The sequence below is a fragment of the Hakea prostrata genome, chromosome 5, assembly GCF_041222555.1.
Source record: "Hakea prostrata isolate BN-2017 chromosome 5, UWA_Hpros_2, whole genome shotgun sequence".
Classification (NCBI taxonomy): Eukaryota; Viridiplantae; Streptophyta; class Magnoliopsida; order Proteales; family Proteaceae; genus Hakea; species Hakea prostrata.
Window position 1 is genome coordinate 23,186,505 of NC_142604.1, and position 21,894 is coordinate 23,208,398.

General features: G+C 37.2%; 1 protein-coding gene across 1 annotated transcript in view; it reads left to right on the forward strand.

The window, feature by feature from the left end:
* Positions 1–21,894, forward strand: part of GALAK (galacturonic acid kinase) — a 78,853-nt gene that overhangs the window by 18,633 nt on the left and 38,326 nt on the right. The window contains exons 5-6 of the mRNA XM_089155066.1: positions 7,455–7,608; positions 20,152–20,217. Of these exons, the coding sequence (XP_089011192.1) occupies positions 7,455–7,608; positions 20,152–20,217 (220 nt within the window). The remainder of the gene's footprint in view (positions 1–7,454; positions 7,609–20,151; positions 20,218–21,894) is intronic.

Genomic DNA, 21,894 nt, shown 5'->3' on the forward strand with positions numbered 1-21,894 from the left:
CGAGATCTGCCTCTCTCGCACGAGATAGGGGGTTTTAAAACCCCCTAAAGCATGTGATTGGGCCCATACTGACGAGATCTCACCATCTCGAGGCGAGATCTCCCATCTCTCCCATCTCGCCCCCTCTCTTGTCTCGCTAAACCAAATTAGTGAGATCTCGTAAGATCTCCCACCATGCTAGTTACTACTTACTAGGTCAGTAGTTTTTATTTTTAGTTCGAAAGTTTCTATTCCTTGTAAGTAGGGGTGTAAATGGACCGGATTCGGATCGGATAGTGGTATATCCATATCCGCATTCTATTATATTCGGACGGATTCGGATAATATCCTATCGGTTTTCGGACGGATTTTGTCAGATTCGGATGATAATCGGATAGTTATTTTCTTAAGTAGATTATTCTAAATGGGCATGAATATAGATTGAATACAAGTTTTTGACTACCTATTTACATCTTTACCTTTTTATTTGTGAGGGCTAGGTTTGAAATTTAAGAATTTAACAACTTTGGTAGTTATTTTAGTAGAAAATCTAGAAAAATAGTCACATATCATAGGTAAAATTTATAAAAATAAGAATAATAAATCTAAATAAGTAACTTAATCAGATAATTTTATCGGACGGATAATAATCAGTAAGAAAGGGGTACACCATATCTGCATCCTATTAATAATCGGACGGATTCGGATACCCCTAAACGAATGCGGATGCGAATTCGGAAGTGGATTTCGGTTATCCATTTACACCCCTACTTGTAAGTATTAGTGAAGCTATAAATAGGTACTTTCTTTGCAACTGAAGATTAGTCCTTTAGAGAAGTTGAAATTGCAGGCCATGCTGCCATTGCTTATTGAGTAACCTGCTGAAACAGCTGTGGGTAAGAGACCCATGGCTGAGATAATCCATTTTTCTAGTCCTCTTCTTTTCTATTTTCTCTTCCCATTTCTTTTCCCTAGCCTGCTTGATATTCCTTACTATTGCTACTATTTGTGTCTGCAAGAATTCATTTGGAATTCAAACTGAAGATTAGAGTCCCTCATCAGTTGATTCTGAAGGCTGATATTACTGCTACCCATGAATTGAAGGCTGTTTCTGTTCCTGCGAGTTATTCTGCTGCAACTTGTGATGATCATAATCAGAATCAATTGAAATTTGGAGGTTTTTCTATTGTTTGAACCTTCATTAGATCCCAGTTTCAGCCTTACTATTGACTGGGTTGCTCTAGTAGTACTTCCTAATTTGAATCTTATATTCTATTACATATGTTTCGCTGTCTGGAGTCTGGACCAGAATTTAGGATTTTATTTTAGTGGAGTTATCTAGAGCTTCACATCATACTTGGGACTGTTACCCTTGGGTTTACAGTGTTGCGTTAATCCCTCTTTCTTACCCTCTTTTTATTTGCTCCTCTTGATGATGGTTAAAGGTTTGCCGAAATTTTCTCTGTTGGATTTTTATTTTTTTAATTGGTGCTTAACAACACTATATCAATTTTAGGGCTCTGGTTCTCTCTTATACTTCTCGCCTAAATGCAGTCGCCTGAGATGCATTCATCTAGCTAACACCGAGAATGGCCTTTTCTATCTGTTTTGGCTTTCGTCTTTGATGGGGTGGATCAGTTTTATGCTTTGTGAGTCTAGGGTGGTATAGAGAATAAGTGGGGTAATACTTGTATTGAATCATTGTCTCTGCTTGGAATCCCGATGGCTGCATTTAAGGTGAACAGTGAGACTTTGAAGGTTAGTGGGCTGTGGGTGTATGGTTGGGTTTTGTGCAAGGTAATGACTGTAAATCCTGCCCCTTAGTTAAGGGATTGGGATCTGGTTGATGCTTTCAAGGTGGAGTGTGGTCATTGACTGTGCTTGTTTTGATGTTTTATGTTGTGGGAGAGAGAAAAGGTGCTGGAAGTAGGGATGATTAGCAGGGTGTGAAGGGTGTGTTCTTTAGTTGGGTGGCTGGGATTCTTGGTGTACTTCAGCAGGGGAGGAGAACCACCCAAAGGCAGTGCAGAAGAAAAACCAAAGATGTCAAACGGGATGGGCGAGATATGTAAAATGTTGTGGTTGATGGCTTAATTGTAGTTCTCTACAGGGAAAAGTAAAGGTTGTGTGGAAATAACTGAATCCTTAGGTTATCAATGTGACCCCTAAGTTTCTTATTTATAATAATGTAAAATATACAAAGTTACATAATTACCCTCACTAAAAAACTGAATAATAAAAGCTTGAACCACAACTTATAATTGGACTAACCCACAAATAAACCAAACCAACCAACATTCCCCTCAAGTTGAGGCATACATGTTAATCATGCCCAACTTGCTCAAAATAGGGTAGAAATCTCCTTCCTTCAGTCCTTTAGTAAAGATGTCAGCTACTTGATCTCCAGATCTCACAAAAGGCATGCATATCAGCCCTTGTTCCAATTTTCCTTTGACAAAAATCTATCTATCTCAATATGTTTTGTACGATCATGTTGCACTAAATTATTGGCTATACTGATGGCAGCCTTGTTGTCACAATATAACATCATGGGACTTGTAACAGGAAACCAATATCTTCTAATAGACCCTTCAGCCGTAAAGTTCACGTATTCCTTGAACCATGGATCTATACTTGGCCTCTATACTAGACAATGACACCACATTTTGCTTCTTACTTCTCCAGGTTACTAGATTGCCCCTAACAAATGTACAGTATCTTGATATTGATTTTATGTCAAGTGAACTAGCCCAATCAGCATTTGTATAAGCTTCCACTTTCAAATTATCTGAGGGTGACAAAAGTATTCCCTTTCTTGGTGTGGATTTCAAATACTGAAGTATTCTAGTAACAACATTCATGATTCATATGAGTAGAGTATGGGTCATGCATAAACTAGCTCACTAGGCTTACTGAAAAAGCAATGTCAGGTGTAGTGTGAGACAATAAATCAGTTTTCAACCAACCTTTGATATCTCCCTTTATCTACTGGAACTCCTTCTTTCTCTTTAAGCTTAATACTTGCTTCAATTGGGGTATCCATGGCTTTACATCTTAACATTCCCACTTCCAAAAGTAAGTCTAGGATATACTTGCGTTGGGACAAATAGATGCCTTTTTCTGACCTAGCAACCTCAATTCCCAGGAAATACTTGAGTTTCCCTAGGTCTTTAACCTCAAATTCCTTGCCGAGGAAGCTCTTCAGCTTTTGTATTTTTGCCCCATCATTCCCAGTGATAACAATATCATCTACATAGACTATAAGAAGCGTGATGTGAGTTCCTGATCTTTTCACAAAGAGAGTATGGTCAGCATTACTTTGCTTGAAAGCTATCGATGTCAAGGCTTTTTGGAGACGTTCAAACCAACATTGGGGAGATTGCTTCAACCCATAAATTGACCGCTTCAACCGACAAACCTTCCCTTTTGTTTTGCTATTAGAGAATCCATGTGGGGTTTCCATGTAGACCTCGTTTTTAATTCTTCATGCAAAAATGCATTCTTTACATCTAATTGATGTAATTCCTAATCTTGGTTCACAGCTACTGATAACAAGACCCTGACTGTATTCAATTTTGCAACAGGAGCGAAGGTCTCTTGATAATCAATTTCATAAGTCTGAGTGAACCCTTTTGCAACCAATCTAGCCTTCAATTTGCCTGAACCATTTATGTTTTGTTTTACCACGAACACCCAATTACAACCTACCGGTTGTTTCCCTAGAGGAAGAGTAACAAACTCCCAAGTACCGTTCTTCTTTATAGCTTGCGTTTCATCTACCATTGTTGCCTTTCAATTTTTATTAGCATAGGCTTCTTGCCAAGTCTTTAGAACAGATGCAATAAATGAAGAAGATATGAAGGCTTGGTAGGAGTTAGACAGAGAATCATAGGAAACATATTTAGTAATAGGATGCTGAGTACATGATCTGATTCCTTTTCAGACATCAATAGGGAGGTCAGAAGAAGATACCTCAGGGATACTTACACGACCTGAATCTGGATTAGATGATTGGAGTGGTAACATGTCAACCTTCTCTACTTGCTATTGCTGATTGGTTTTCTTCCTCTTATAGGTTTGCACATTTTTGCTTTGGTCCATTTGCCTTTGAAAGACCTCAATAGTGTGCCTTGCAGGAGTTGTCTCCCCCTGGATAGGTTTTGTGGCAGTGCTCACACTTAAACACATCTTTAACTGAGTCAGGTTTGGACACCAAACTGTTATTCTCAAGAGCAGATTTTTCCACTAGCGGGCTATGTAACATAGCTAGACGACGACTCTCCTCACATTGAACAAGTGCATAAGATTGTTCCACTGTAGGAAAAAGGTCGAAATTTCGACTGATCCTTGGACACTTTTTATCGACTCTTGAAAACTCAATTTTGAGCGTCAAATGCACTCAAATTGATTTGGATTTTTGCATACTACCTATTTCAAGCATAATAAACACTATAGAGCTACTAGTCTACTAAAAGAATTACTGAAAATGTAACATCCAACATTCCAAGTATATAGTACATGAATCAGAGAAGAAGCGGGAATGTTATTACTTACAAGTCTATTCTATTCAAGCCTCAAGGTCTCCTCTTCCGTCTGCACCCCATACAAATGACAATACAACTCCCATGATGTTCGCCCCATATAGTTTTGGACATAGTCACCAATTGCATCTCTGTACGTGGCCTCATCCACATGCATAAGATTTCCTGATGGTGGGAAGTTGTGAATCTCCAAAGAAACTGGTGGTGGTGGGCCTTGTGGCTATGGAATAGTGTGGAAGATCTGCTCAACAAATGAAAGAGCACCCTGGCTCTCAGGAGAAGGATAAGGTCCATACTGATAAGGTCTCAGTGGCCGACTCCGATAAGTGACAGTAGGAGGGACACCATAAGCTCCATAGGTTGCTCCATAACCATAAGGCTCCACTAGTGGCTGACTGGCCTGACCTTGAATCTGATAGCCAGGAGGGTCAGTGACATCATATGGTCCATAACCATAAGTCGACTCGGTAGAACCAATACTCTCCATAGCAGTATCATATGAGGACTCTGCAGGCCTATGCCATCCGGATCCTCTGGAGGTGGAGGAGTCTCTAGCATCATCAATGCTCATCAATCTCATAGATGCTTCCACTAATACTCTGCTATTTTTAAATTTTAAACAGAAATTAATTAGTTTTTTTTAATATTTAATTTTTTAATTATTTAAATATATATTAAATACAGTAAAATTACATAATTAACAGAAAAGAAAATTAATTCAACACCATCACAGCAATATGGTGTCTCAACTCTCACATACATTCATTTGAAGCTTATACAAGTACTATACAAATACATTTTTAGCAATATACATAATTTAGTAAATAATTTTTAATAGCAGAAAAATAAAAAAATAGTAGGAAGAATAAAAAAATAATTTTGACACTACAAATTCATAGATCAACATTCTAAAGTAAACATACATAAATTTGGAAGCAATCTAAGATGATTTAAAGCACAAATGAAACAAAAACAAAAAAATGAGAAAGTTGGTTACTCACCTTGCAAGATTTGAGAAAATGTACAAACGGAGGAGCAAATCTAGTGTTTGAAGGAAATGGAGTTGTAGAAATAAGGTGTAAAAAGGGATGAAAGCAGAGAAATAAAAAAAAAATTCAAAAAGAGGTCGAAATCTCTAGGGCGATATCGCTCGAAATAGGTAAAAAGGTTCAGTAGGTCAAAAAATGGGTCGATTTGGACATTTTAAAGCCTACGCAGGTATCGTTTTAGCCCGATATTTCGACTCGTATATCGGTCGATACGAAATGATATCTGACACTTTTTGTATCTGTACATGCATTTCGTTTCGGTTTCAAATTTTGCAGACATTTCGAGCGATATTTCGACCATATCGCTCGAATTTTGTTCCATGGTTACAGTTGTCGATTACCTTGACAACCATAGGCATAAAATGTCATGGGATGTCTATGTTCGTTGGTTGGAGGAGTGGATGTTACATGCATAGTACTACTCAACTCACAGGATGAATCCACTCTTGGCACTCCTTTTAGCACTAAGTTGTATTTTCCTTTTATTTTCAACTATTTTGAAGTTAGAAATTAAATATTGAATGTTATGTGCTTAAGTAGTTAAGTTAATAATGTACTTTTTGAAAAACTCTACATTGATGTTATATACATTGAATGACATATCTACATTGATTTTTTTAGCAAAATACAACCAATGTGTTCTTTATACTCTAATTAGCTTAAATACAGAATCCTACCCCAAAATACTCTCTAAAACTTGTCGAAACTTGATATTGAAACTTGTACGGAAAAGTCCTCAGTATCCTCGAAATTTTCCAAGTTTCCACCTAAGTTTCCCATTTTCAGCCGGTCAAAACTTGAGTTTCCCTCGAATTTTTTTACCATGCTTATACCTAGAATAACAACACATAGTTGTTATAACTTAAACTGCATAAGAACTTCAAGAAGTTACTCTTACATATTCCAGAAAATTGAGGTAGGATTAGAATGCAACATGTTGCAAATGGGTTTTAAGTTAAATTCTTCTTTGGAATTGAATATTATTAATTTTTAAATAGGAAATAGATCAATGGTCACAGATGGAAGATTCCAATGTAATGACCAATGGCAGGTCAGTATCGAATGTGCACCCCATAAAAGCCTAAGCAGCCTTCTTTTGCCCTTCATTAATCTAGTTTCTATCTTCAGTTTTAGAAAGTGTATTCTACTGCAACAGAAACTTAGGTAGCTTCTAATTTCAGATGTTAGTATCAAATACTGACCCCTGAAAGACTAAGCTACCTTCTTACCTATAGAGGGACTTCCTATTTTGGTCTCAACCCTCGAGTCTATATAATGTAATGCTCTTAGAGCCTCCACAGGAATTAACAAATGAAATTTTGTTGCTCTTTTTCAATGCCTTGTCCTTAGAGAGTCTGAGGAGGTGAGGTGCCTAAGCTGAGGAATAGCCAAGATCATTTTTTCAACAGCTGAGATGGATATTTGGTCAAGGCTGAGATAACCTACTATTCCTAGCCTCATTTTTTCAATAGTCTATCTTCCTCTACTGTTTATCTTTTATTTTCCTACCAATTTGTTGTTTGGTGTTCTACTCGAACCTATCATCGATCCTACTGTAGCATGAACTTCTTCATTAGATCCTTGTCTCATGGTACCTCACAGAATGCTGCACAATATTTTCACCAGAAAGAAATCACTACGAGATTTTCCACTTTCTGTAAGGTTCTCAGGACTTGGATCTACTATCATAGTTTAAATGACTCCACACAAATGCAAACTAGCAAATAATTTCATATCTTTTTCCATGGCTTTATGACTTTAAAATCTTTAGGTATGCCACTATCCCAAACTGCAACTGTTTACATTTTGAACTCCTCAATTTAAAAATGTGAACTCAACCAAGACCTGAAATGAAATTGACTTTACTGTTTGTAATGTGTTGTAGAGTTGATGAAGTTCAGTATCCAAGACATGCCATTTCGAAGAATGACAACGGCCATCCAATTGATCTGTACCAGGTCCACGAAGAGTGCAGTTGGGGGAGCTATGCTAGGGGAGCGTTGTATGCACTGCAGACAAGACGTAACCATGTCACACAGGTGGTGTAGTTTCTTTTTCTTTTTCCCCACTCCATGTGCAGATATATTTCTTTTCCCTGTTGCTCATATCCTATGTTATGAGTATGGTCTCCTTTGCAGATTCTTCTATGAAGTATCTAAGTAACCCAAAAGCGCTCTACTTAGGCTGGCCTGATATCTTAGTGTCTGCGAGGGGATTCTCAGTGTTGAGAATTTTAAATCTTTGAAAGGATAGATGTGTATTATTTTATTTATTCCTGGTACGAAAAGTGACGAGTTATTAAAAAAGATGACGAATGGAATTTGTCCTGCATAAATACAAAAAGTTGAATAGGATATGGAAGATGCCAAAGAGTAAACATGAAACATCCATATAAGTAGGGAGGTATCTTATGCTCTTGGTCTGGTTAGATTGATTCCCCTTCCCCTTTTAATCTGGGTAAAAACTTTATACTGCCTCTTAGTTATATTTGTTGATGTGGGCAACCCACAGCTTAAGGTATTAGCTGGAGAGACCCAAGCCCAATTTATATGAAGGCATCCCAGTCCAAGAGTTTTCCAATGTGGGATTGTTCCAGAAACTTCCTCTCATGTATTGGTCCTGTCTTTAACAACATTCATGACTAAAACTATTGTTGAGACTTGAGCATGATTAACATCAGTGAAAAAACTACTACATATTTTTAGGGCCCTCCCAGGAACAAACCCCTTATTATTAGCTACCTTCAGAATTCATTGTCACATTTATGCCGACTCTCTATCACCTCGATGCTCTTTGCTTACCGATGTGAATGAAAATAAAATCTTTGGCATTGGCCATCAACCAAGGATCGAAATCTCGGTATCGAAGCTGGTTTCGACCAGCCTCAAAACCAAGTTGAGGTCAAAGTTTTGACCATCTCGATCGAAATTTGAGAATTTTCCCAAGATAACTCGATCATTGGGTTTGTCCCTGTTTTCATGGTATGGAGTTTTGCATACAACCTATTGAAAGCATAAAGAACACAATAACACACGTATTTTGGTAAAAAAATCAATGAAGAGTTATCATTCGAGTGTTAGTATACTTGAGAGGTTCAGAGTTCAGACAAATACAAAGACTTATAAAATTAAACAAATTGTATTGCATACTTTAAATGTTTCATACGAAATTACAAGTACTATAGCCATAAAGGGAATAACCAAAAAGAAAAGTACTGTAGCCATAAAGTGAATAACCAAAAAGAAAAGTACTGTAGCCATAAAGTGAATAACCAAAAAGAAACTCTGAGCTGACATCTTCACTCAATTCCAAGTTGAGTTCCGTGGGATCCATCTCACGACATGTAGTATTGGTAAGATTTGATCCACTACTTTGAATTCTGGACAAGAGTGTCCCATGTCATGTTCTTAGAATATATGTTCAGGTAGTCCAACATTGTCCTTCTATAGGTGGCATCATTAGCATAAGCTAGAAATCCCAACCTAGGGAATGTGTCATCAGGGAATGGACTGTAAGAGGATGATGGCTGATTTGGCCCAACTGGGTGTGATGGATATCCAGAGATGGAGTCTACAAAATAGTTTGGAAAGTATTTTTTTTAAATCAGTAATAAATAGTAGGATTCATCAAAGACTAAATCTAACAACACATAATCATAGATAAACCTCCTTGACTAAACATATATTAATCTCAAAGTAATCCAACGTCATTTAAGCCATCATCGAAGAAAAAATCTAAAATTTGGGAGTTTTGAACAAGCCTTGTTTTGAATCTCAATAAATCCCCAAACAAGCAGCAAGCAAGGTGAAAGAGACAAAGGAGTTGTGATTTTTGAATGAAAAAGAGCTTGAAAGAGGTAAATTTTCCCAAAAAATAGAATGGAGGTCGAAATTTTGATCGGCGGTAGGGCTCAAGTTCTAGGGAATTTCACAGAATTTGGGCGAGATTTGGGAATTTAAACCTGGTTGGGCTCATCTGGTGAAAACCTTGGTTTCGACCTATCCTAGAAATTTCAACTGAGATGGGTTTTTTTGAACCACATGTTTTGTCTTGGTCCAGCCCAACACTGAACTGTCGGTCGAAATTTTGCATGTTTCAACCAGAATTTGGACTATGCCACCAACAACCAGTCCAACACAATCTGGGTCAACAGAGTCAGATGATGGGTTGGCAGATTAGCCTTTACTGCATGCTGTACTTTGTGAGAGTTGGAGGGGGGGGGGGAGGGTAGACTGAGTTTCTTTCTTACTCAAGTATTTGTATATTATGACTTTATTGGTTTATCTATCTGCTTTTTTATCTGAAAAGTTATTGTATTTGAATTAAAGCTACCTGATCATTGTGGCCAACCTCAACTAGTTGAGATGATGCCTTGGGTTAGCTGCTTGTTGGGGTTTTTATATTTTCAAGGCCGGTGTAGGTAAAGCCCTGTGGGGGTTGCTTTAGAGGTTTAGAGGTTACCTGGAGTTTCTACTAGGGATTTAGAGTAATAGATCTTTTTCCCTCCTATGTGGGTTCTTTTATTTCCTTTTATTGTCTGTGTCTTCTTCCAACAATAACAACAATAAAGACTTCTCCCAACTAAATGGGGTTGGCTTCCGAGCTCCTTTCAAAACAAAGTTAGGAAAATTGTATTACATATGATCCACACAGAGAAAAAGGGGGAAAAAAAATGAGACAAGAAAAGTAGGAAACTGAAAATTGAAATTATGGAATGAAAAGTAGTCTGTCTTCTTCTCTTATTTCTTTAGTCTCTTCTTCTTTCTGTTGTTTCCAATTGGGAAACTCTGAAAAGAAGGCAGATTGGTCTGAATTTTGTCAAGCATTCTACATCTGAGTTTCCTAAATTAGAAGAGTTGCATGTGATTTGTAAGATTAAGGATCTTAATGTAAGTGTGTTTCGTCAAAAAAAAAAAAAAAAGAGTTGAGTAAGACAACTGTAAGAATCAACCTAATTTCTGGGCATGTCAGTATTTACATGCTACAAAGTGGGATCTTTGTTTTACAATTCAATATGAGGACAGAATTAAAGTGCTTGAGCAGGGTCTTTGGTATATTCGGCAGAGCCCATTCATTGTTAGACCCTGGAGTCCAGAGGCTGTGTTGGAAAAGATAGAGTTGTCTTCAGTGCCTAAGTAGATTTCCTTGATTCCTTCCCAAATCTGCCTTTTCATTATTATTGGTTGGCTCCTAGAGTTAGTGCAGTTGATAGTGTTGTTGGAAAACCATTAGTCATTGATAAAATGACCAATATCTGCAGATCAGCTATCTTATGCTAGAATTTGTGTGGAGGTGGAACCATCCGAGGCTCTTCCAGATTCATTTCCTGTTTGTGATGATAGCAGGGCAGTGCTTTTTCACCAAAGCATGTTGTATGATTGGCGACCTCCAAGATGCTTGGACTGTAATGTTTTCTGTCATTTAGCAAGGAAGTGTTCTGCTAGAGCTGCAGTACTGACCGGAGGCATTGCTGGACACAAAGGGGCTGCTCTGAGAGTACAGAAGCAAGATGGAGGCTGAAGGAAGGATGAAGGAAGGAAGAAGGAATCCTCCATTGATAGAGGACTCCAGCCAGGAGGTGGTTGAGGGAGATGATGTGGATGATTCCAGACGCGTGGCAAATCTCATTGGAGGTACATGGTAGAAGAAAAAGGGAAGGCTCCTCTCACATGTAATTCTTTTGCGGTGCTCACTGGTGATTTTAGTAGAGAGGGAGGATAACTTAAGGGGGAAACAATTCGGGTTGCAACTTCAAATTTGAATTTTGAAGTTCCCATCAGAATAGGGAGTCCTAGGAGAGGAGAGAAGTCGCTAGATGGGGAAAATATTGGAGCCATGAGAAGGAGGACTCTAGGGGGATAGCAATTGGAGGAGATATTAATTCAAATAATTTTGAAGTTCCCATCAGAATAGGGAGTCCTAGAAGGGGAGATAAGTCGCTAGATGGGGATATATTGGTGTAGTTGGGAGGGTGAAGGACTTTAGGCAGATTATGATTAGATTTATTAATCAAAATTCAGATTTTGAAGTTCACATCAGCATAATAGGTCCTACAAGGGGAGAGAAGTCGCAAATATAGTATCTTTAAGTGTTTTGGAGCCTATATGTGAAGCATAATGGACCAGCAAATATCTAGTAGGAGTTTATTTTTCTTTTTGTCATCTCCATTTTGTTGTAGAGCATAAGAACAAGTTTGACAAATCATGCCTTTGAACAAACAAAACTTAGTGTCGTCCCTTAGAATAGATTCAGGATCGTTATTGTAGATTAGAGAGAAACAAAAGGGAAAACCGGAATCGCGAGAAGAAGAAGATGAAAACCAGAGAAGAAGCTAGGAGGCCTTACGCATCATGTGTAAGCCTCCTAGAGCCAATACCTTTATTTATAGGAAAGTCTAATGATTACATCTTGTATAGGAAATCAACCAAAAAGGAAATCAAACAAAAGAGGAAACTTGGATCCTTGAATCAGTTTAGCAACAACTTGCGATCTGCCTTGCTGCATTCTTCCAATAATACCCTCTGAACGCTCCCCCTCAAGCTGGAGCATAGAGATTAAACATGCCCAGCAACATGCCCAGCTTGCTAGTCAACCTGGCAGCCCCTAAGGACTTTGTGAGTAAGTCTGCCAACTGTTCTCCTGTATGAACATACTTTAGAGAAATCAATCCTTGTTGCAGCTTTTCATGTACGAAGTGGAAGTCAACTTCGATATGTTTTGTATGTTCAAGAAACTCCAGATTAGTAGCAATGTGAATAGCAGCCTAATTATCACACCGCTGTCATAAAGGAATCATCAACAAAAGCCTAGCTCTTTCAACATGTGTTTGGTCCATATCAACTCACAAGTGACCTATGCCATAGCTCTATACTCAGGACGTTGCGCTTGACCCAGCCACAACAGTCTGTTTCTTACTCTTCCGAGATACAAGATTGTCACCAATCAATGCACAATAGCCTGTGGTTGACCTCCTATCAACCGGTGATCCAGCCCATTCTGCATAAAAAAACCCTTCGTCTCTTCTATCACTATTGTCTCTGTATAGTAGTCCACGACCAAGAGCCATATGAAGGTACTTTATTATTTGGAGAACTGCATCCTAATGAGATGTCCTAGAGGCATAAATTGACTCACACTGATTGGAAAAGCAATATTAGGTAGAGTCACAACAAGATAATTCGACTTTCCAACCAGCCTTTAAGTATCTTTTTGGATCACTGAGAACATCTCCATCTTCTGGCATAAGCTTCACATTAGGATCCCTAGGATTATCTAGAGGCTTGAGCCAAGCAGCCCTTCTTTGCCAACAAATCAAGCACATACTTTCATTGTGACAAGAAAATCCCTTTTATCCCAAAAAATATTTCAATCATCCCAGGTCCTTAGGACAAACATACATTTTGGCCCAAGGCTATAGTCAATAGCTAATCTGTCAATTATGGCTAAAACCACATTTGGATACTAGTAAAAACACTATTTCTAAATCATAACAAAGCACAAATAAATGCATCCATACATCAAAATGTCCATAAGAAAAATAATTCCTATATCATATATAGAATTTATCATCAACACCAATTTATTATTAGCTTCCATTGAGCACTCCCACTAAACAAGCATTACCACAAATATATCAACTATAAGAAGTGAATAAGTCATTTTAATCACTAAAAGCATACGCTTTCCTTGAAATATTTTGTTTGTTATTATATACTTCATCAATAGATTTTTGAATTCTTATAAAATTAAGTACACCACTTTTGTAAGTCCCAGTTGATGTTCTCATGAAATCTATGTAAAATACGTAACAAGTCATGTGTAAAAGCTCTTATTGAATAAAACAATCAATTATGTTTAACAACAATGTCCCCATCAAACATAAAGTATAAAAGACATACCATATTAAGCATGCTAATGACATCAAGCATTAGCTAGCATGAGCTGGCCAAATAACATTCCAACGTTTGGGTCAAAATGCACTAAGTCTCACATGTAATCTTGTAAATACTGCAAGATAGCAACAATTTTCGAAAATTCCTTCCTCCTTTAGGTGATAAGAAACCTCTAAATTATGCTTCAAAAAATGTCTTGATGTGTTACCCGTCTTTTAAAATGAATGCTACAATAATTTTTCAAAATCTCATTACCTTTGTGTAAATGAAATTTCTTAAAATGTTGTCACTTCCACTTGTATGCATATACAATCATAACTTGTATGGCGTCACCTTTGGGAAAATGTCACCAAACTTTGACTATTATGGCAACAACAAGAGAATGAGATAATGCCACTTTGGCAGATTACACCCCTCTTATTATCCCCATTCAAAATTTAGTATAATATACAACCAATAAGATGGTATTACACAATTATAAAAATTATAAAATAATTGTTTAAATTATCAAGTCATTGCATTTGTTTTATTTTCTCGTACTCCCACCCCCCTGAAGCATGTTTCATTATTATATTTAGAGTCATATGAAACCTTAAGTATAAAAGGACCTCTTTATTCTTTAAGTGAGATGGAAGACAAAATGCATTTCTTTAGAATCAAGAATTCCATAACCATCAATATATAAATCTTAATAAATCTTTGATATGATCATAAGTCAAAGATTTGGGCCAGTAGATTGAATCAATGGTCATCAACTTGGGTCAATAGATTAGATGTGTGGTCTAACTCAATTTTGCTTAACCCAAAACAATTTATTTCAATCTCAATTGGTAGTTCAATCTTAACCAATCTCTAATTTGAATATAAGAAACATTTTTACCAAAAGAAAATAAAAAAACATGACTTATGACTGACCCAATCTAAATAGATTTGGTTTGGCCTAGCCTATTTCCTTGAGATTGGTTTTTTACCCAATCGAACCAAATCAGTTCCAATAAAGGACAAATTCTAATTAGGGTTAACCACTTTTCTCAATAAAATCTCAAAAACAAACCATGTAATACACAAATAACAGTATTTCTAAACCAAAAACCCAAAGAGGAAATGACCTAGAAACCATGGTCTACGTCTCAAAAATGTCAATCTTGATAATATGAATAGATCTTTTACTGAAAAAAGATAATCCACATAGACAAAGTTTATATAATTTTATATGGATTCAGCTTCTAAATGTTTGGAATTATTATTATTATTTTTTCTTAGATATATAGGGAAAATCCCTTCCAGTACAATCATACCAATAAAACCAAAGCCAAAACCATGTAGAGAATGAACAACCTTGCAATGGATGTCAACGACACGAAAAATAGTGCTTTGTTCAAGATAGATGATCAATCTATCAAAGGAGTTGTCAAGGTGTTGGTATACATCGGGGATAGGGTCAACAAAATTCACATATTTGAAATAATGTTTTAATAGTGGTTCAAAAAGTTTAGTAAAAGTCGGTTATGGAGCTATTATACAATTAATTAGCATAGGATAGAAGTATCTTTAAGGTGATCGTTACACACTAGCACAGCCTCTCCTTTACAACCATCCACAAATGAACAAACAAAGTCCATCATATCTTCCTTTGTTTTCTTTTTTCTTTTTCCTTTTTTCCTTTTTAATGGAGATTGAAGGAAAAAAAATAAAGAAACCAATTAATTACCCTAAAAACGTACAGCCTTATGATCCAAAGAAAGAACTTTGCAAATTCTAAGATAAAGGAGAAAGGAAATAAGACAGAGGTAGTTCTCCTTTTCTCTCATTTTCTAGCCTACTGATTTTCTATTTTTTTCATTCTTAAAGGTCAAACTGTAGCTAGATCTGAGTCATCCTATACATTGATTAGGAGAAGGGAATCCTTAAGTTAATTGTTGTTGTTCCAGGTGTTTGCATGTAGCACTATGTGATAACCAAATAAATAAACTCCCAAGTAATTGAGAATTACTAATCCGAAAGATATGAGATTCGAAAATTGAAATAAAGGTCATCTTTTTAATTTTTGCAAATTAATTGTAACCAAACAAAACATTGATCTAAGTTTGTGTGGTCAGGCTCTAATACCAATTGTTCAAAAATTTATGGGAATTTTTTAAAATCCTTATCAGAACCCATACAAAAACAAATATAAAATATAATATTATAGAAAGAATTAGACAACCTTATGCCAACGTATGGTGGAGAAGATCAATTTAAAACCTCGAAACAGAGTGATAGAGCCTTCTCCAATCTCCTTTATCTTCCCTACCATAACTCTTTCTTGCGGAGAGAAAATATAACAAAAGACTTGAATGATTGGAGGGATCCCATCACAACTATTTATAGCAGCAATCCAATACTCTAATCCACTCCCACTATAGACCGGTTTGGCCCATTTCAAACTGAATGACAATGCATTGGCCTAATGTGTTGAGACTTGAGATCCCCATCAATTGTTAACCCCAGTAATTAATCCAAGCCCACATATTGTCTTGGATAATCCTAATAATGGATACCATTTGTAGGATCAAGCTCTTGCCTTTTCTCCAAAAGTCTAGACCTGTGGAGAGGGTTCCACTATATTTCCTTAAACCTTAGCCAACGCGCATCACGATTCAAGCTAGGATATGGGGTGGATCTAGGGCCACCTCAGTACCTTCGATGAGGTCCCTAACACCCCCTAGATTTGGGGCAAGATCTTTGGCCACATCAGTACCCTCGACGAAGTCCAAAAATCCCCCTTCCCCAAATAGCGGCACTGGGGAGACTCAAACCTGCGACCTCTTGGCTCTGATACCATTCGTAAAATCAAGTGCTTGTCATTACCCCAAAAGTTTAGACCTTTGGAGAAGGTGCCACTATATTTTAGAGATTTAGGCTAGATCTAGGGCTACCTTAGCACCCTTGACGAGGTCCCAACACCTTCATCTCAAACAACAAAGGAGAACGTGCCACTTTTATAAGATGATGATTCTTCCTCCTCTTTGCAGCATCATTTTGTTATGGGGTATAGGCAATAAAGAACTGATGAAAGATGCCATTAGAAGTCATAAATGAGGTGAAAGGGTTCAAAAAGTACTCCTTCACATTATCATTACAAAGAATCTTAACCATAATGCGAAACTACGTATAAACTTCTATAAAATGTATGAAATAATTGGGAATGCTTTTTCATTAAATGAAGCCAGATAACTCTTGAAAAGTCATCCATAAAAGCAACAAAATATTTAAAACTCAAAGTAGAAATTGTAGGACATGGGCCCTAGACATCAGAATGAACTAAAGCAAAAGGGTGGGAAGATCGATTAATAGCCCGAGGTGGATAGTTCACACAATGAAGCTTCATAACTGACACCACTCACGCTAAAACTCAGAAATATGCTGAAAATGACTATCTAGTAATTTTAAGCTTTGCAAAGAGGGATGCCTTGGTTAGTAATGAATCTGATGTTGTAGTGAGATGCTTGAATAGGCAACAAACGTGTCAGACAGATACGGCTATACCAAGCGTCTTCTTTGTTGTAAGATCCTGAACGAGACAAAAGCCAGGATAGAAGGTAAAGAAAAATTATATTCAGTGGTAAGCTCATGAATAGACAATAAATTAAATAAAAATTCTGGTAAATAAAGGACATAAGATAAGCAGGGGGGGGGAAGTTGAATAGTTCTAGTGCCTTTAACTGTGGCATGGGAACCATTCGCAAGGATGATCATAGAAGTGGTTGAACAGAAAGAAGTAAAAATACCTGGGGTGCTAGTCTTGTGATTAGTGGCACCAGAATTGATGATTCAAGGCCTAGAAGTAGATGAGAGGCAGGTTGTTGCATTACCTTTGTATACAAATGTAGTTGTAGATAGTTAATATTGGACTACGTGAAACTGAGTAAAGTGAATAAAGTCTTCTACAGACATCTTCACAACTTTTATCTTCAGACTGTGGGGGTATAGATGTGTTCTCTTTAGCAGTAGTAGTGTTGGCAACCTAAGGAGGTTTGTTGTGCAATTTCCAACAAAATCTCTAAATGTGACTTGGCTGACCACAATGGTGACAAGTCTTAATTAGTGTATTTGTAGACTCCTCAGAGGTGGTAGGGGTTTTCTCCAATAACAGCCCCACTACCACGAGTATTTCCAGAACTGGATCCACAATTATTAATTATTGTGGTAATTGTAGATGCATCACTACATATAGTGTCATGTGAGTCCCCTTTGGAGACTCGGAGAACCTTAAAGAAGGTGTTAGATATTGTGGGCACTTTGTCACCACCAAAGACTTGATATCTTATTGAGTCAAACTCCTTCTCAAGTCCCCCTAGAAAACTCTCTTGCTGACACTGGTTCTACATTTCAATGACATGAGAAGTGATGGGAAGTATAGAATTCAACTCTTCGTACATCCTTTTAAAATCTTCAAAATATTGTGTCAAAGGCCTACCCTTCCTATCAACTTGGTAGAACTCTTAAGATAGCTTGTATATACAGAAAAGGTTGTTCTTACTAGAGTAGAACACATTCAGATATTCCCGTAGTTCCTTGACAGTATCAATATAGGTAACAATGTCCACAATAGGTTTCTCGATTGAATTCAACATTTGTTCTAAAATATGGGCATCCACCATCACCCAAGTAGGGTCTGTAGTATCAAGTTTTCTGGGCAAGTCATTTTTTTGGCCTCTCCCAAGAATCACTACTCTAACAATTGTCCTCCACTGATGGAATTTACCAGCTCCTTCAAGTTTATGTTCAGTAAGCCGATAGGAGGAAGAGGATAACACCTCGGCCATGGTAATTTTATTTTCAGTGTTAGCCTGAGCCATCACTGAATTTTAAACTAACAAATAGGTCAAAACCAACACAATATAATCTGTCCTTGCAAGTTGGAACCAGAAATTGAACCTAAATTTGAACCAGAAATTAAACCACTAAAATAGTAGAACCAAACCAGAAATTAGAACCAGGAATGCAATTAGACTAGAACCAGAAGTTCAAACCAGCATGCAGCTTTAAACTAACAGATCAACCAAGACTAAACCGGAATAGGGCAAGCAAAAATCGAACTACTCAAAACATGAGTTGATACTACAACAAAAGTCACACAGCAGAAATAGAAGAGCTGAAATCTTCTTCTGAAATCTTCATTCTTAAGTTCTCAACATTCGTTGTGCACAGCTTCCAGGTCAAGGGTTTAGCAGATTAATCTAACCACTCAGGGCATTCAGTCGTTACTTCGACAAAATTCAATGGGTCAGTTGATGCTTCCAACAAAAATCATTCAAATCCTCCAAGAGGGCTTTCTTAACCAGCACAAATAATCTCAAAAACAAGACCCGATGTTGTGCAGCTATTCCTCCATAAAAAAACAAAGCTTTGGGTGCTTCTTATTGCATTGAATCTTCAAAGAGTAGGAAGTTGCAGCTTCAAGTGCTGCGGCCCCTGTAAACGAGACCTAAGAGCCCCTCAACTTGCAGTGATGATTCTTCTAAGGATTGCGAATATGTTTGAACTTTAATGACTCCAAAACAAATGTAATCTAGAGCACCGGGTGCTCTGATACCATGTAGATTAGAGAGAAACAAAGGGGAAAACAGAATGGTGAGAGGAAGAAGATGTAAGCCTCCTATTGCCAATACCTTTATTTATAGGAAAGTTGAATGATTACATCTAGCATTGAAAATCAATGAAAATCAAAAGAAAGAGGGAACTCCAATTCTCGAATCAGTTTAGAACCTACTCGAGATCCTCCTTGCCTCATTCAAACAATTATTAATACGTAAAACTTTCATAGAAGCATCAGACTCGGTCTTATTTCATTATAAAGATTTTGAAACAAAGAAAGAAATTGTAACAGATACTTTAACACATAGACCCTAGTCAACCGAGAATTATAATCAACAAAACCAACAAAATAAGAACATACTAACCTATTTCCAACATGACAAGGAAGACTAGTGTCAGAATGGACATAATGAATCGAAAAACCATATTCACGCAGGTATTCATGGTTTTGTCTCTAGAAAATGATGCAGGAAATTCTACTTCCAACTTGGTATTGTTTTATTACTTTTCAAAAGAATAACGGAACATACCTATGTGTCATAGTGGCCACATATCAATGTACCACAGTGTCTAAATTATTCCTAACATCTTAGAAATGTACAAATTTTAGACTTTGATAATTTTTTGGTAACGTGAAGCCCAATAGTTAAAGCTGAATGACTTTGTAATTGAGATCTTCTGTTTAACTTGATCTTGATAATAATCTGGAATCCGATTATGAGACTTTAGACCTTCAAATCATTACAACCTTGTCACAATGGTAAGCTTGATCTATTTCAAATTGGTGGTTATGGGTTTGAGTTGGGAAACATCCTTCCTGGGCTGCAGTAGGGTTGTGTACGTTACGACCCTCACCAGACCCCGCAGTAGGTTGAGGTACACTGGTTACATGATCTTAATGCATGTGAAGTTTATGATATTGTACATGAAAAATGGCATTGTATCTTTCAGTTTTTTGTACTTTATCCTTCAGGAAACCTCTGGAATATATATATATATATATATATATATATATGGGATGTTATATGTCCAATATCTGTATGAAGTCTTTGAAAGTTACTTTTCTCAAGGTAATATAAATATTTGTTCTCATTGTTTGAATTGATGCAGGGCATCATTGGATTCATCTGTGGTTCCAATGGACTTGATAGTTCAGGGCTTAGCTCTTCAGCTGCTGTAAGTTTTTCTTCTCTGTGTTTCTACTATTATATTTTCATATAAAAATTTTTATATGCACCCCCTCGGAAAACAACCATGTTACATGCATTCCCCTCCAAAGATCGCGGTTTACTTGCACCCCTTGGTAAAGGCTTCTAATAAGTACTAACCCTTCAATTTTGTTTTCAGTTATTCTTGCCTAACTTTCCATTTATCTGAAAACAACTGAGAAGGTGATTATGTCCTGAAAATCTGAAAACATGACCATTTCTCTTATAAATTTACTGTAAATCCAAGCTAACATGCATAGGGACCACAAATTAGAAATCATGATGAATAGAAATCAAGATCAATTCCACGGCATTTGGTAATCGCCGCCTTTGACCCTCTGAAGGCTTCATTTGGTATGTAGTGGGTGATTGGGTCTCACCCTGGCCTTGACCCATGTAGGGTGAGGAGAAGATGAAAGGAGGAGAGTAGTAAAATGTTCTGTGCAGTTCAAGAAATTAAAATTGTCTAGCCATTGCAAGGGAAGAAACTTTGAGAGAGAGGCCATAATGGGTTTGGTTTCTTGGCTTCGGTGACTTAGATTTCAAGTTGTTGGATTCTACTAGGAGTTCAATTAGAGTTTGTATAGGAGTTAAATTAGAGTTTGTGTTCATGTAAAATTCTATTCCTTGTAGTAGTGTACTTTCCACTTAATTATAAATAGAGCGCTTGAGATCATTGATCCATAAGCCATTCTACCACTATTAGTTTTTTCAACATGATATCAAAGCCTAAGCTCGATTAGGATCTTCCTTTTTTTTTCTCTTGCAAAACCCATTGCAGATTTTCTCCAATCGTTGCAGAATTTTCTGCAACCATCACAGAAATTCTTAATTTTCTGTAACCTATTGTTCGATTAGGGAAGCGACCTACCTTCTTCTTCTTCTGATTTTTTTTCAAACCCATCACCAATCTTCAGTTTTAGCTGCCGACAGTTTTTCAGTACCGTCTTGGTCGTCAACTAAAATAGAAAAAAGAAGAAAGAAGAAGAGAAGAAGACCAACGATTCAGTTCCGTCTCGATTTGACGAATAAGAACAGAATACAGAGGAAACAAGAAGAGAAGAAGAAATCAGCAACTTCCGATGCTTCTGCAACTGTAAAAGCTTCAGTTTCAGCTCCTACAACTGCAACAGCTTCAGCTTCAGCTCCTGTAACTATTGCTGCTTCTACAACATCAATTAGTTTGAATGTAGAGTACGATCAGATCAGAGTGCAAGTCTTAAGTCGTTCTCCCTTTCCTACACTAGAACAATCTTATGCTCTTGTTCAGTGTGAGGAAAGTTGTCGACTAGCCATGCTTCATACTCCTATTATGGAGAAATCAGCCTTACAGTCTATTCGCACTAAATCTGACCGGCTAAGGAGATTGTCAAGTGTGAGCACTGTCACAAACCATATCATACCAAGGCAAATTGTTGGAAATTGCATGGTAAGCTTGCTGATTTTGAGCAAAAATGAGCACAAAGAAAGGAAAAACCAAAGGCTAATCTTTCTGAGACAGTATCCACCACACCCTCTGCAGACATTGGTTTTTCACAGGAGGAGTTTGCTACTCTACGATGTATTCTGCAGTCTTCTACTGTCGGTACAGCCTCGACCACTGCTTCCTCTATTACCCATACCAACTCCTACCTTGTTACTTCAG